Genomic DNA, 14,893 nt, shown 5'->3' with positions numbered 1-14,893 from the left:
TTTCCCACTGTGCCCTGCTTACAGGCTCAAATGTCGAGTCCTCTACAGCCCACATGAATAACCTGAAGCGAGGGCCTCAGCTGCGGCAGCCACAGCCCCTCCTCTACATCACCACATCAGGCACTGGGGGCCAGCGCACACGCCGACACTGAGCCACGACACACCTTTATCCACAACACCAGCTCTTAATACCCACACTAGCCAAACTTGCACGGGAAAGTCGTCATTATTTAAATGAACAGCAAAACCCTCAGTGACTGAGATCAGGCAAGACTGTGAGGCAGAATTATAAAGAGGGAACAGACGGAGAGCTCCACACAGGTCTCCTCTGTGCTTTGTTGTGGACACTGAGCAGGAGGCAAGATTGCTAGATGTACAGTGTGTGTTTGGGTGCTGTTCAGTGTTTCCACTTTAGCTTGCTGTCGTGCAGAGTTATGTTATTGTTAAGTCAGGATGGTGTCAAGCTCCCCATGAATGCAACATGGTACTAATGTTTGTGCTTTACCGTGAATTTGGTCATTTTCACTGTTTGTTACTGAGAGAAAAGCTGAAAAAAGAAGCTCATGGGGGATGTTTATGGGGTATCTAATAAAGCGTTCCCATTAAATCTCAGTAAGGATATTACACAAATGGCTGTGTAAAAACTGTATATAAAGAAGGCCTATTGTCAAACGTATTTTTTTATTTATTTTTATTTTTCAGTTAAAGCCTACACACATTTTTCAGCATAAGTTCACCATTGTCTTGACTTTTCAAGCAATTCTGGATTCAAACTGAATGTTTTCATCTCTCACGCCCCAGTCTATGCCTTTTCCTACCAAAACGTGACCGTCAATGGTCACTTCTTTTTGCGTTGATGTAGAGTACTGTTTTTCCAGACTAGCTTGCTGTATTTTAAGGAATTATTTAACTGTTGCCTTTTATTTTATTTTGTTTTTATTGGCTTTGTTTTCATAATTGATACTTTCTATGCTTTATTTTGTACTTTTTTTTATTTGTACTCAAATAAATTCAAAGAGGATAAGTTTAAAGTGTCTTTCCTTTCCTGTGCACACATACAATCATCATCTTGTAATAATAGCTTTAGCATGAATACACATTTGGAGAACAATCCTTAAACAAATTAATTTTTGTTTAAGTTAGTGAAGCTATCTTATAGGACCTGGAAATCCATTTATTCTCTTCCATAAATACCTAAGTTTAAAACTTTAAAGGCCCTTACTATTGTGGGGCCGTACTTTACTTCATCAGAAACTTTATGACCAACTATAGTTATATTATGTCTATGATATTACACCCCGACCCTGTTTGGGCAAGCCTATCCGGAAGTCCCGTCTCCTGTATTCTACAGGCAACCTCCTTCACCAATCCACCACTCATCCTGCTTGAGTGACGGGTCGATAGGCCAATGAGCAAAGGGATAAGAGCACTCTTGCGGTAGTGTTAGTAAGGCTGATTTGCAACCCGTCGAAGCAGCAGCAGTGAAGGAGGAAAAATGTCGGTGACTCCGACACGCACCGTTCTAGGATCAGTGTCCTTTTAGAAGAAATCTGACGGGGATTCGGTGAGTAGGGGACTAGCCCGTCACTAGTTGCTTCAAGGTTAGCGGTGTAGTTTAGTCTTGTCCCGTGGTGGTCCTCTGTCGTTTTTTGTGAAAGGCGTTAGGCCTGCTGGTACTGAAAAACCTAGCAACGGTCGTCCCTGGCAGCCATGATGGATGTTTGTGATTATAAAAGCAGCAGTGTTGGCACATTTACTGTAGTTAAAATAAAGTGCGAGACTTCAAAAAAGGAACCTCGAAGTTAAATAAGTACATGTCTCCAGAATGACAGGTGATTTATGTCATTTTCCTCAAGTTAGTATTACCCCGCCATAAAAGTTAATTTCAGTGTAGTTGTTTACAGAGATATAACAGATTCTAGTTATGTTGTGTATAACAGAGATATAACAGGTGCTTGAAATCCAAGAGAAACTCTTACAATTTGTCCAAACGTAAAACCCTGATCAATAAATTGTACTAATTCCTAGTAGATGTCTACATTTTTGAAAGGCATTTTATTTAAAGCCTACATATGTAAGTGGACCATTAAAAAAAAATTCTTTTGGAGCATATTGTATAGTTAAAACTCTGAAACCAGATTTTTTTTACCATCATTGTAAACGGATATTTTTGCACATTTGACAGTATGATAACCACGTTTGCTCCAGAGTATGAAACCATATGTTTTGTTGAAGTCTGTTACTTCCTGCATTTGCAATATTTTTGAATAAAAAATGTAAACTTTATTTACCCTTACCTACATTATGTTGTTATAAGTGTAGTGCTCTGAAGAGTTCAGTAGCACTGACATCTATTTATTTTTTTTGCACTTTATGTTTAATATATGTGTACCATAGACCGTAAAGACGTGTACACATATTTTCACGACTTTTTTCTATATTTTTAATGCTTATTATTTAAATGTATCTTTAATACAGTTTGAAATAATGTTGTCAATAGATTTTTAAACATGTTTAAATGTCTTAAAGTGTTAAGAAGACTGCTTTTTTTCATCTTTCTTTCAGAATGAACTTCTTCTGTGCTGTTGCCATGTCTCATTATGAGCCTATACAAAGAAGGTGAGCTGTTCTAACAGTGGCAGTGTGGGGTGTTTTACCTTCACTGCGAACAGGGAGAGTCATCTTACATTCTCCCTTTGTCAGGTCATCTCGAGGCAAAACCATTTAAGAAAAGAGGAGTGTACGGTCATGGGCCTCTGAGGTAACCTGACCTGATTATTAAAGCCTCCTCCCTCAGCTGGACAGGTGAACTTTAAGAGAAGGTATGGACCCTTCAACCAGGGTGGTGGGTCTGGATGCCCAGGGGAACATGGTTTTCACTGTGGTCAAACCTGTAATGGGCATCTTTCAGGTGTCTTCAGATCAAACAGGAGGTGCTGCGCAAGGCAGCATGGGCCTTCAGACGTTATCTGAAAACACACTAATCATCCCGCAATCGCAAGGACAGGCACAGCTGGACCACAACCAGGTGGAAATGCAAACCATACAGACTCACATGCACGCCCATATTCAGAGCCAGATGCAGGTTTCTGCCCCAGAACAGATCGAGAATGTGTCTCAGAATCACGAACCCCCACCAAACTCGAACGCAACTACAGAGTCGGCTACACAGATGCCTTTTGCGGAGGTGTCCTCACTCCTGGATCCAAACATGAAAGGATCCAAAGCAAGTAAGTCTTATCGTTTGTATCACATTAAGACATACAGTAAAGGTACCGTTAAACAGCGAGCACAGTGCAATTAAATCTGCAACCAGGAACCAGGAAGCTTGGGAGGGACCTTAACTGAAAGGCATTTACAGTGGTAGCAGATAGATAGATAGATAGATAGATAGATAGATAGATAGATAGATAGATAGATAGATAGATACTTTATTGATCCCGAGGGAAATTCAGGAATTCCCAAAAATTTAAAATAGTGTTGGATATGACACAGTTTAAACGGAAACAAAGCAGCAACCTATCAAACCTGCTGACTGGGGGTCTAGTGCTTCATGGTTGGGAGTGATTATAGGAATTTAAGAAAGGATTATGTTTGATGGAAAATTAGTATATGGATGCCAAGAAATGGAAAAATCTGCGTCTTAATAAAGAAAAAATAGATCCAAATAAGTAAAACAAATTTCATAGATAAGTTAGTTTATGTATCAGACCTGATGAAATACAACTGAATTCTATCACAGCCGTATGTTTGTATCTTTCTCTCATCGTAGGGAAGTATCTCATCTCGTACGATGAGATCAAACGGCGGCTCCAGGCTCCGGAGAAGATGTCCCTGCGCTCCCTGGCGGCCTACACTCGGGTCAGCAGAGGCCCGGCCAGCAAGAAAACTCTCCTGGAGTCGCTCAGTGTCCTCGGCCTGACGCCGAGCACGACCACCTCTGTGTCCTCGTCTTTCTCCAAACTCACAGAAGGTGATCGAGTCATGCCGTGTTCTGATGTGATGAAGTAAAAGAGAGATGAACTAACTGCTTATCGTTTGTGTGTTTAAGGCGACACTGGAGCTCTGTGCGACGATCTGAAAGATTTTGCCCATGACTACATTGACTATGGCAACATGGCGAAACAGCTCATTCCTGAGATAAATACAGTTCAGCACTGGTCTAAAATTATTGAAACTAAGTAAGTAATGCAGGAACTAGTTGTATCATGACCTTTAAGATCTGCATCTTTCTAAACACATATAAAGAGTGATAATCACTGTCTTCTTTTCTCTTAGAAACCACCTTGAGGATATGAGGAAATGTTTCAAGGACCCCGTGAACAGTGGTGCGTTTGATAACGTCACTCATGGCCTCGGTCTGGGAATGTTGGACGTCGCACTGGACATGGTCGTCATGGTGATAGATCAGCAGATCCGGATCCTGTCCGGCGCAGCAGCGTCAGACCCGGCCGACTCGGGTCCGCCGATGCGGCGCATCCGAAGGCGGCACCGCAAAACTCGTTTGAATGACGGCGAGAAGCCTCACAAAGTGTCCGGTGGGGTCAAAGCACAGGGAAAGGTTTCAAAAGGTAAAGCACGCAGAGTCAGGAAGAAGATACGACAGGAAACCGGATCCACCGGTGTTGTGGAAACACATACAGAGCAGTGTAAGCCGGATGACGCGGAGAGTAATGTCCTCACTCTGGTTTCTGTTGGATATGAAGCCGTCTCCACTGGGCTCAATACAACTGGAACTGTTTGATACCTGGCCACCAATCATGGTCCTAATTAAAGCGACAAGGACACGACTCAGCCGGTCGCTACTCTTTTTAAAAAGACTTGTGTGACTACAGGATCAATGGACTATGTTGCATATTAGAGCCTCATCACAGGAGGAAACAGACTTTTATCTAAATACAGTGAAAACTGTATTTGTGTTACAGTATGTAATGACGGATAAGAGATTCACTAGAGTTTCAGTGCAATATGGTCATCCCTCCCATTTAGTTTTGTTTATGGTGTTGAAGTTTTAGCTCATGCAAACACTGTAGTTACAGCTGTACTGAGGAGCTTTCAGACTATCAGGAAACAGACTAGAATGAAAACTCTCTTTTATGAACTACAAAACTATCAGGAAGAAGATGGAGGAAGTTTTCGCAATGTCTCAAACAGCTTCCAGTGGTTGATGACAGACGAGGTGATTACCAGCATTCTGCCCTGACAGCTTGTTTAACAAGAGTCATCTCTCCGTGTGAAATTAGGTTTTTTTTTATGGACGGTAGCGTCTTCACACCTTGAAACTTTCTCAACTGGATCGACCTAATTCTCCACCACCGGCTCTGTGTACGAGGAGCGAAGCGACTTTGATAAGCTGTCACGTTCTTAGCTTTTTTAACTGGCATCAAGCAAAGCTCAACCAAAGAAGTGGAACTGAAGATTAGAGAGATGACTGTGCCACATGAGATGCATCAGTGATACATTTGACATTTAAAGGAGAGCAGCGAGTTTTTGTTAGAAGAGTTCCTTCTTTGTCCACCGGGGTCGCCAAAATCTACAATTCCCAAAAAGTTTATATAATGAGTTCAAAGATTTTCATCAACGTTGAGTGAGATCCCTCTGAAGGAGGAGGATGTAGGAGACTGGATCAAGTTAGACAGAGGAATGAAAGCTTAAGGTTGACAGAAAGGAAAGCCTTTGCTAGCTTGTAATGCTTTTCTAAGTTCATTTTACTCAACACTGGATGACCTACCAGTTAATCACCACACACAGAAGTGCAGCTGTGAATCCAGCTGTGGATTTGCAGAAAGACAAACCTGAAACACCCAGTCTTTGCAGAACTTTATAATCTGAGATTCATGTCTTGTGATGCGACAGGATGTGAGGCTTTAATCCTCAGAGTGTTTCTCAAGTTTTTCTTCTGTCTTCTAGTGTATGGTAAGTAAAGCAAGCTGCTGCAGGATTTACTGTATTGACAGAAGAGTGGTATCTATGCTGTCTCTGAGCCTGGCAAGAAAGCAATCCAGTCTCTTACACTATACAAATTCCCTTTCCCTGAATCCCTTTTCTCTAGAAGCAGGTTTCATGTTGAATGTCGTCTAACTCAACCATATATTTTTCTACACTGTTTTCAGCTGTCCCACAAACCCTCACCGTTGTCTATATGAACTCAAACACACATTTGTCCTACACAGGACAATAATGTAGAACAGATTATATCAGAGGTCTAGTTTATATTTTTGGTGGTGTTCCTATATATTTACTCACACATAGGTTTCCATCTGAACGTTGTTCTGTACTAGATTGTTGTCAGAAGTCTGTCTTGTCTTGAGCCTCGTGAGATGAGTGAAATATAAAGATGTCATTTTCAAAACTGTTTTGACTCAGTTTTTGTGTGTTCTAGGTCAGTGTTTCCCAAAGGGAGGGTTAGGACCCTCGGGGGGGGGGGGGTGTTCCAAGACACTAAGCAGGGGGGGTCATGAGATGCTTGATTTAAAGAAGCGTATTTTACCCATTATTATGAACAATTTAAAATAAAACCATGTCTTTAAAGAGGCCATATTATCTCCCTTCTCCACCTTTTCAAACAGTGCCATGTTCTCTGAATAAAAATGTCTGTAATGTGCTTTGGTCCAAATCTAACATGAATCAAGAACCAGAAGAGGTTTGTGACCCTGTATAAACAAACCCTCTCAGAACGCTCCGTTTTGATGTGCGTGTCTCTTTAAATTCAATGGATTTTTTTCTTTGTTAGCTTGTTGTTTTTCTGATCAGTTAAAACTAGATCACTTTTGGCTATTTAGAATATCACGATGACATTGAGATTGATATAATTTACAGCACAAAGATAAACACTGCTCCACATTTAGCGAAAATGCTTTATAATGAAACACTTGACTACAGTGCGTGTGCCAGATGCTCATCGGTCTGTGTTGTTGTTTTGACAGGGATTTTCTCAGAGGTGAATTGTGGAACATTCGAGTGCTTTGAGCAGAGTCAGCCAAGAAGTAATACCTTTACTACGCACATGCACACGTGCAGTGGAGAGAGAGGGAGAACAGCTTTAGCAAGGATTATTAACCCTTTGAGAGGAGACACGAGAGCCAGCTGGAGCACAAGTTAGAAAGACCTGCGTAGACGGACAACAGTTTTTTTCTTGCCAAAAAAAAAGATAATAGTGCAGGATGGATCTGGGATACATTAGTGGACTTAAAACGGTTTGCGGTTGAAGAACGACTTTGAAAAACTAAGGCTAATGACTCAAGAAATTTGGGGCGAGTTGAGAGAAATTTTGTGTATTTTGCATGAAGATGTTTCCCTGACGAAGTTTCACCACCAGCTGTGTGGAGACGGGCAGAATGGGACACCCGAATGTGCCTCTCATATACACCTACGCACATTCACAAAGGAAAAAACACAAATCTGGACGACTGGAACCCTACCAACCCAACGGTAAGAGGATAAAAGTTATGATTGGTGTCTTATAATGTGGTAATTATTACATTTTTACTTTGTAGTTATTGTTGTTGTACTTCTAATTATTCATTGAACCACTAAGTTTTAGCATTGCTGCATGTCCTCACATGGGAACACTGTTGGCTACTGAGCAGCTTAAGTAGACAGGCCAAACGTCAACTGTCTTGTTTTGAAAGTTCCTCAGGCGACAGTTTTGATGAAGGGAAAATGCCTTAATTGTACACTTTTGAAACAGCTGAAGAGATTCAACTTGTGATTTTTGAGCTGTTAATTTGTGCATAATACCAGAACAAGACTGTTATCCCTTATATTGAAAATGTGTACTTCGATTTTGTAACTTAACATTTTCAATGCATTATCGATTGTTTTGGATTTCTTACATTTCCTTTGTTCTTACCTAAAAGGTAAAAAGCAACCTTAAAGAAATCAGCAACATGGGGAACTAAAAGGTGTCTAAATAGTACAGCAACGTTTTCAAAATGGTTCTATGTGATGTCAAGACTTGTAGCAAATGGGAAACTACAGGTATAACCACCCTGTTAAATGTCTCCCTTAAGTTAATTTGGTGCGATTGGCTTAAGTCAAAAGCAGGTAAAACATTGACCTCGGCTATTAATCAGTTTGTGTCAGTTGGCAAACCAAGGACAAATCCAACGATCTGCACAGTGTGATGATGACCCAAGCTCTTCCATTGAGCTTGGCAGGTTGGCAGTATCATACATTTGTGGTCTGGAGCAAAGTTTAGCTTGCTTACTCCCTCGACGTAGTGTCATGAATAAACAGCTCCACCTCTATGCATGTTAACAGGTTGATTGAAAGAACGTTTGAGACCACATTTCCAATATGTCAACTGCCATTGATGGGCTTCAAAATGTGTTTTAAAACCAATGATGTCACTGAGACTATGTCCATGTTTTATACAGTCTATACTGTCTTAACATGATGATTTACTGAAAGTAGTCTCGGCGTAAGTTATCTTTCTGCGTTTAATCAAAATATTTACCTTAATGTAGGCTTGGAAGAGTTAACACTTCAGTTCAAAATGTCCTCCTGCTTTTTCAACAGAGTTTCTTCGCTAAACTAAAAGGATTTTTATATTTCCTAAGAACATAAAGCATCCTTACTTTCTGGGTTTATTTGTACCCAATGTACAACTCCTAACATCTCTGTGTTTTTTCCCCCACATTTCTCAAACAGATAACCTGAACACTGCACTGGGTGCCATCAGAGTCCTTGGTTTGGAACTGATTGAGGACGAACTTAAACCACATCTGAACACAGTGCTGACAAACATTAAGGAGAGGAGTGAGTGCCTTTCAACTCCTCTATAAGATATCTCATGTCTAACTGGAGTCCTTCAGGCCATATTATCCTTTAGTCACCTTTAATACAACTATTTGACATTAAAAGCCTTTTATTTATGGTACAATAAGATGTTAATGGGAGATACTTTATGTCATAGTGGGTTTTTACTTGATGTGATTTGAACTGCAAATTAACTGCCCTGCTGGCACATGCTATTTAAATATTTATGTTTCCATACAAGTGTGTCTTAAGACATCATGCCTCTTACAGTACGCTCTGTTATTGCAGCATATTTAAATGGCTCCTCATTTTAAACGATAAAACCTGCATTATAACGCGGGGGGTGGGGGGCTGTGAAGGGATCAGGTATGTGTCAAGAGGTAAGTCCTTCGTAGACGGCTAAGCTGCATTTGTGTCTCCTTGTGAGAGAGCGACGGGATACAGGAGGCAGGTTAGGTAAAGAAGGTTTAGAGAGAGATCTTGTAAAAAGCAAAGACTGAATCACGCTAAATATACAATTCAGGATCATTCTGCTCAACCATTAATACAGTTTAATACAGGAACCAAGTGTTTCTCTGACTCTGAACTTATAAAGCAGAAAATTAATAAATTCAAATTTTTATTTGTGCAGCAAAATTACATTATAGTATTTTATTAAAGTAAATGATGCAGTACTTAAAAGGCCCAATAGGGGGCCACATATCTGGATTTACTGTTAAAATGTGATTTCTTGTTTGTGGATAAAATGATTTATAAATATCAAATGTCTTGAATTGATGTCACTGTTTTATTAACATGTGTCATTCCACATGTGTCCAGATAGAGGCGCTGCTGAGCAGGTGGTGATCAGTGGCATCCTGCCGATTCTGGCCCTGTCTCTGAGGAGCAGGGGGCCACTCACAGTACTGACGGCCAAACTGGTGGCTGAACTCGCCAAGGAATGTAAGTTATTCACCCTTATAGATATTGATGAATCATCATGATATCATCTTCAAATATGTGTATGTATTTTATGATTCAATAAAGATGACTGATTTTCTAAAGTTGTTATAAAGAGTTTCTTTGCGCTGAAAAAGTTCATTCATTTAACGGTGTGTTTTCTGGCAGCTGTTATTCGTAAAGGTTTTGGCGACGCCGGTTTGGGCACGGCTCTTCTGTCTTTGCTAACCAGTCCAGACCAAGAGGTTCTGATCTACGCTGCAAGAGCAGTCTCACGCATGTCTTATGACAGCTGTAAGTAAAGTGAACCCATTACAATTATTTTGAATGTGAACCAACATACATTAGATTAAATTAGTCCTGCTTGTTGTAAGGGAGAGGTTTTTGTCATAAGGTCTCAGTTGTTTTCTTCCAGTCCAATAAAAAAAAACCTATTGATGCATTCAACACCATTAACATCTTTTTGTTTCTTCTCCAGCTAAGCTGCAGGAGCTGCTGCTACGTCGAGGAGTGGTTCCTCGTCTTGTCGCCATTCTGCTCCGTTTCCCCGATAAGGAGGCCCTAGAGGAGGCGTGCCTTCAGGCCCTGTGCAACGTCAGTGGCATGGGAGTGGCAGAGGAGGCCGGGATGGTGTGGGAGAGGGGTGCGTCCATGCAGCCTGGGGAGTGCGTTTACCACGGCGTCTCTCCTCACACATGTGGTTTCGCCTCCTCCAGGATTTTGGTGTGCGTGTCTCAGTGGGCGCCGGGTCAATACGCGGTCAAAATCGAGGTAATCCAGCGCTGCTCCTCCTCTTTCTGGAGCCTTCACGGTAACAAGCGGGGAGCCAGGTGGTTCTTTTTCTCCGGCCTGGGGAGCTTCTCCAATCTGTACAAGGTGATCAAGTGTTCTGTGAAGAAAGTTCCTCGCACTGAAAGCCTGAGGTCTCGCGTGTTTCACACTTTACTCTGACAGTTCAACCTCTGCAAACATGGCTGCTATAAACACAACTGTGATGGGTACGTGCACACGTTAAACTACAAATGTCCCCACATGCCTCTTGTGTATCTTCTTATATCTTGTGCTTGTGTTTAAGGTGTGTTTCCATTTTTTTACTCTGTTAGAAAAGGACAGTTTTATTCTAACAAAGGATTTTTACAACCACACCAACAGTCATTCACAGATCATTTCATAGATCCAGGTATCATGGGCCTTGAAATACTCGCCACATTTTTAGCTTTAAGTGAAAGAGGGTTACAGGAACATATTATAAATCATTGAGAATAAACATGACAACCTTAAATATAAATGCCATGATGATGTCATTAGTGTCGATTCGTTCACAAGTGCTTGAAGCATCAACCTTGGCAGCAGTATTGATCGTGTGCTTTTCTTCAAAGCAGCGCAGCGGATTCCATTACTGGAAATTCAGCTTTTCCAAACTATATTGAACACTGGGCTTTATTTATCTGACAGTTCCCTTAAATAATAAATCCACCAGTCTTTCATCAGTTTTTATTACCTTTGATTTCCCAGAGTGTAATCGATGCTTTCTAGTTAAACATATCCGTTATCCCCGACAGTCTTAGAGCAACTCAGTGTGATAATAACTGTATTCATATTCTGTTCCTTTAAGATCACAAATGCCTTTCACGAACACTGACAAAGATTTTAATAAACGTTTATTAACACTTAACACATGCAGTGGCAATTTTAAAATCTGCCGGGCTCTCGGCAAAAAATAATGAATTAATTAATGAAGGGCCGAATTATCAGTGTGCCAGTGTTTTTCCTCTTCCAGTTATTTTCAGTGACAAACATTTTGTCAAGACTAATACATGATATGCTAAGCAGGGCAATGAGGGTGAGTGCTGTCAGATTCGGCCCCTTTAGGGAAGTTTTCCACTGTCATTGCAAAATGTGCGCATTTTGAGCTACTGCTGTGGTTTGATGTTTTTCAGCCCTCAGGTACCCCGAAGTGGTCCGGGACCTCAAGCGGTTGCGTGCCTTGCCCATTGACGAGCAGCACTTCAGAGCAGATTGTTCCCAAGCTTTTCATTTCGTATTTGATTGTAAGAAAGACTAGAAGCAGAATACAAGTCATTTCCATTTTTAGACATTCGCACCAAGTAGTTTAAAATATGTAGACACAGTTGTGTTCATCTTTATGTGTAAAGGGTAGAAAACACCTTCACGTTTTTCATCATGTGCAAACTGTTTTTTAAAAGTATTTTTACATATTATTTATATTTATTCTCTCTTAATGGTTCGTTTGTATTTGAGCTTCTCTGCATATTTAGAAATACAATCATTTTTAATGATTTTACATTTGTTTTTTGTTTTTTTACGTCTCCTACCCTGACTTCTGGAACTGCTGATCTCCACCACAGTTCTGTCTTCTGTAACTGGGCCCTGTAAACTGGTTTAATTGGTTTTATTTAGCTCCAGGGAAATCTGAAGGTTAGAGGGAGATTTAACCTCTTTAACTAATTCATTATTAAATGTGCTTCACGTGACAAACATGCGAACACATCCTAAATGTCTTATTTTCACTTACACACACACACACACACACACACACACACACACACGTTGTCTGCTGAACCACCTTAATTACTCCAGTTCAACACTAGATGGCAGTGATGTGTTTTGTAAAACCTCTGTAATCTTTGTACAAGGTGACATTAAAGACTTACAACCCCAGATTGTGACTTTGTGCGCTTTGTGCACAAGCCCACACGTGGACAGAACAAGCTTTAACATGTCAGCGAATATTCAAAGATAGTTTAACTGATCGGTTTACTGTTGGATATTAAAAAGGTTGGTCGAAGCATGTTGACTTAAACAGAGTTCTTACCCTTTGACTCTTTATATGTTAAATACAAGATAGACAAAAGAGTATCCTCCTCGTTTTTCATTTCTCTTCCTCTAATTACCTCTCTTATTGGTTCCATTCAGCTCGAGGCGTCGTCCTCTAATCAATCCTAACTTTATTTCTCCGGAGCCACTTAAATATTTCATGTGATCGAGAAGAGGCTTTAGTATTATTTACTGGTTGACAAGAGGCACTCTTACCTGTTTCTGATTAACCGGATTGTCCTCTGGTGTTCTGCACTTCTGTAAGTGATAAAAAATGGTAAGCCACCTTAAAGGCAGCAGTTATATATATTGGCTTTGAATGAGGTGAGTAATGCATTTGTGAATCTAAAATTGGCCATTTTCTTCTACTTATGAAACGTATGTGTCTGTGATGCCGATAAATGAATGGTACAAAAACACTCACTTGAGTTGGTGAGGTTTATTTCTGTAAGTCGGCCTGGAAACGGTGACCAGAAGTGAGAATCTTGTTAAGGCAGAGCTCAAAGGTTTGTTGAGCACAAATAATACTTCCCTGTTTAAAAAAAACGTCCTTGTTAATACTCACTGCGTGAAAATGTAAATTGACTTTTTCTCAAAGTTTCATCCTTTGTTTGTTTTTTTGTTTTTTTCATAAAATGTCCTTGCACCACATGTCCAGATATTTTCACTTTGTCTGTCAGTCTTTAAACAATAAGTTCTTTTGGCCTCTGTCTGCAAAAAGTCTTGTAAAAACCACCCGGCTCTTCCAATAAAAATGACAAAACTTTAACATGTTTACTTGGCTGTGCCCTTTTCTCCTAATAAAAAGATGATGGCCATAAAGTCGAGTCACGCGCTGCCCATGCCAAGTAAACCGTGTGATTTATTCATCCTATCTTATATTTTGTTTCCAAAGTTGTACAAAACATTTCATCATCTGCTTGCAGAGAAATATCTTATCGTAACTATTTTTGATAGAAATATTGTTAAAGCAACGATACGTAGGAATTTAGCTTGGTGCACTTTGGCGCCCACAGAAGGTCTCAGAGTGCAACTGCACCGTTAAGCCTACCACTCTGACAACGTGCGTTTGTTTTCAGGCAGATGGTGTGAAGTCACCAAAGACGTCTGAAGCTTAACGTCCAAGTCGACTGACAAGGTTGGTGTGATATTACAGGATTTTGTGCGAATACGAGTCTACAAGCATCTTCAGCCCATTGTTTGCAAACTGTTTGCAAACTACGGGCGCTTCACCTTTTCAAATGTCAAGTGTTGTGCGTTCTGTACTTAATGTTGAACTGTTTAAAGTTAAACTTTGTCTGACAGTGTGATCTTCTCAGGACAGAAGGTATTGTCACGTTCTGAAGAGAACATATTCTAGTTGTATCTGTCTTTGCACAAACCTGTGATGCGTCAGACAAAGTTTTTAATCAATAGCCTCACTTCCTCTCTGTAATGGGAGACGCAGGAAGCTTGCATATATTACTTTTAATATAACACTCATTAATAATGCATGGCGAAGTCTGCATTATATGCCCTCAATCCCAGATAACATGGCTGAAGACGGTTTTATTGCTTGTCTTTGCAAATGAGTCATTTAAACTTTAATCCTCTTGTTGTTTTGTGCAGAAACAACTCCATGTAATTGCATTAGGATTTCATAGCACACAGGCTCTAATTACGGCTTTTCGTCATTTCTCTATTGTGGCCTTCATTATTCTTCGCCTGTAGCATGCTCCGGCGAGAGACAACAATGAGCTACCTCAGTTACTCACAACACAATCTTTGTCTTTTTGATATGGACAAAGAAACGAAACACACAAAAAAGAGAAAGAAAATGTTCAATAACAACACAGACTAACACTAAAACTGAAAACAGTATGGATTCATTTTAAGGAACACCAAATATGATTACTCTGATAGATTTACCTCAGAGTGTCCCGATTCTGTCTTTAAATTATGATTGTCACACAGATGAGTTAATGGGACCCCCTGATTCTCAGCCCCTCGACTTTTTCTCTGCAGTCCACCAAAACTCCGACCTCTGTCACAGGTCGATGGCAACTCTCATCGGCCAAGAGTCGGGATTAGCATTTACCAATCGATGCCTTTGTCAAGTGCTGCTGAGTGTTTGGGCCCGATCCTCTCGACTGTATTGTGTGCCAGCCTTGCAGAGGACAATGGTGGTCTTGACCTTAGTGGGGAAAGATTGTAAGAAAAGCAAGTGGGACGTGAAATAAACAGCCTGTCCCATTGGACCGTTGAGCTACGTCAGAAAATATTTTGCTTAAAAAAACATTGAGGGGAACCTGATAATAAAATGTTCCTGCAGATAAAAATGTTCCTTGACAAAAAACAAAAACCCAACCTGTTCTAT

At 40.5% G+C, this 14,893-nt stretch overlaps 3 protein-coding genes and 1 long non-coding RNA gene across 7 annotated transcripts in view; 3 read left to right on the top strand and 1 right to left on the bottom strand.

The window, feature by feature from the left end:
• The window catches only part of kif19 (kinesin family member 19), a 31,688-nt gene extending 30,664 nt beyond the window's left edge, over nucleotides 1-1,024 (top strand). The window contains exon 21 of the mRNA XM_079333612.1: nucleotides 25-1,024. Coding sequence (XP_079189738.1) covers nucleotides 25-152 — 128 coding nt within the window. The 3' untranslated portion in view covers nucleotides 153-1,024. The remainder of the gene's footprint in view (nucleotides 1-24) is intronic.
• Nucleotides 1,025-1,283: 259 nt separating this feature from the next.
• LOC306817250 (uncharacterized protein) lies at nucleotides 1,284-4,820 on the top strand. Of its 3 annotated transcripts, none has more exons than XM_079333990.1 (6): nucleotides 1,284-1,564; nucleotides 2,566-2,619; nucleotides 2,704-3,230; nucleotides 3,773-3,973; nucleotides 4,052-4,181; nucleotides 4,279-4,820. In XM_079333990.1, the coding sequence occupies exons 3-6, from the start codon at nucleotides 2,825-2,827 to the stop codon at nucleotides 4,742-4,744; spliced, it is 1,203 nt and encodes a 400-aa protein (XP_079190116.1). In that variant the 5' UTR covers nucleotides 1,284-1,564; nucleotides 2,566-2,619; nucleotides 2,704-2,824; the 3' UTR covers nucleotides 4,745-4,820. The 3 variants fall into 3 exon arrangements, with proteins under 3 accessions (XP_079190116.1, XP_079190115.1, XP_079190117.1); XM_079333991.1 differs by having other exon boundaries at nucleotides 1,286-1,564; nucleotides 2,566-2,822; nucleotides 2,912-3,230; XM_079333989.1 differs by having other exon boundaries at nucleotides 2,566-3,230.
• Nucleotides 4,821-4,886: 66 nt separating this feature from the next.
• On the bottom strand, nucleotides 4,887-5,616 carry LOC306817255. The gene is made up of 2 exons (XR_013778001.1): nucleotides 5,345-5,616; nucleotides 4,887-5,301 (listed from the first exon to the last, which is right to left on the bottom strand). It is a non-coding gene; the product is annotated as an uncharacterized lncRNA (long non-coding RNA).
• An 842-nt stretch (nucleotides 5,617-6,458) lies between these two features.
• LOC306817253 (rap1 GTPase-GDP dissociation stimulator 1-A) lies at nucleotides 6,459-12,004 on the top strand. 2 transcript variants are annotated; one of them, XM_079333995.1, is made up of 6 exons: nucleotides 6,459-6,691; nucleotides 6,927-7,431; nucleotides 8,653-8,760; nucleotides 9,580-9,702; nucleotides 9,868-9,993; nucleotides 10,178-12,004. In XM_079333995.1, exons 2-6 carry the CDS (start codon nucleotides 7,338-7,340, stop codon nucleotides 10,648-10,650), a joined length of 924 nt encoding a protein of 307 aa, XP_079190121.1. In that variant the 5' UTR covers nucleotides 6,459-6,691; nucleotides 6,927-7,337; the 3' UTR covers nucleotides 10,651-12,004. The 2 variants fall into 2 exon arrangements, with proteins under 2 accessions (XP_079190121.1, XP_079190120.1); XM_079333994.1 differs by having other exon boundaries at nucleotides 6,459-7,431.
• The last annotated feature ends 2,889 nt before the right edge of the window (nucleotides 12,005-14,893 follow it).

Source organism: Symphodus melops (genome assembly GCF_947650265.1).
Source record: "Symphodus melops genome assembly, chromosome: 21".
NCBI lineage: Eukaryota > Metazoa > Chordata > Actinopteri > Labriformes > Labridae > Symphodus > Symphodus melops.
This window is presented reverse-complemented; position numbering and strand designations above follow the sequence as displayed.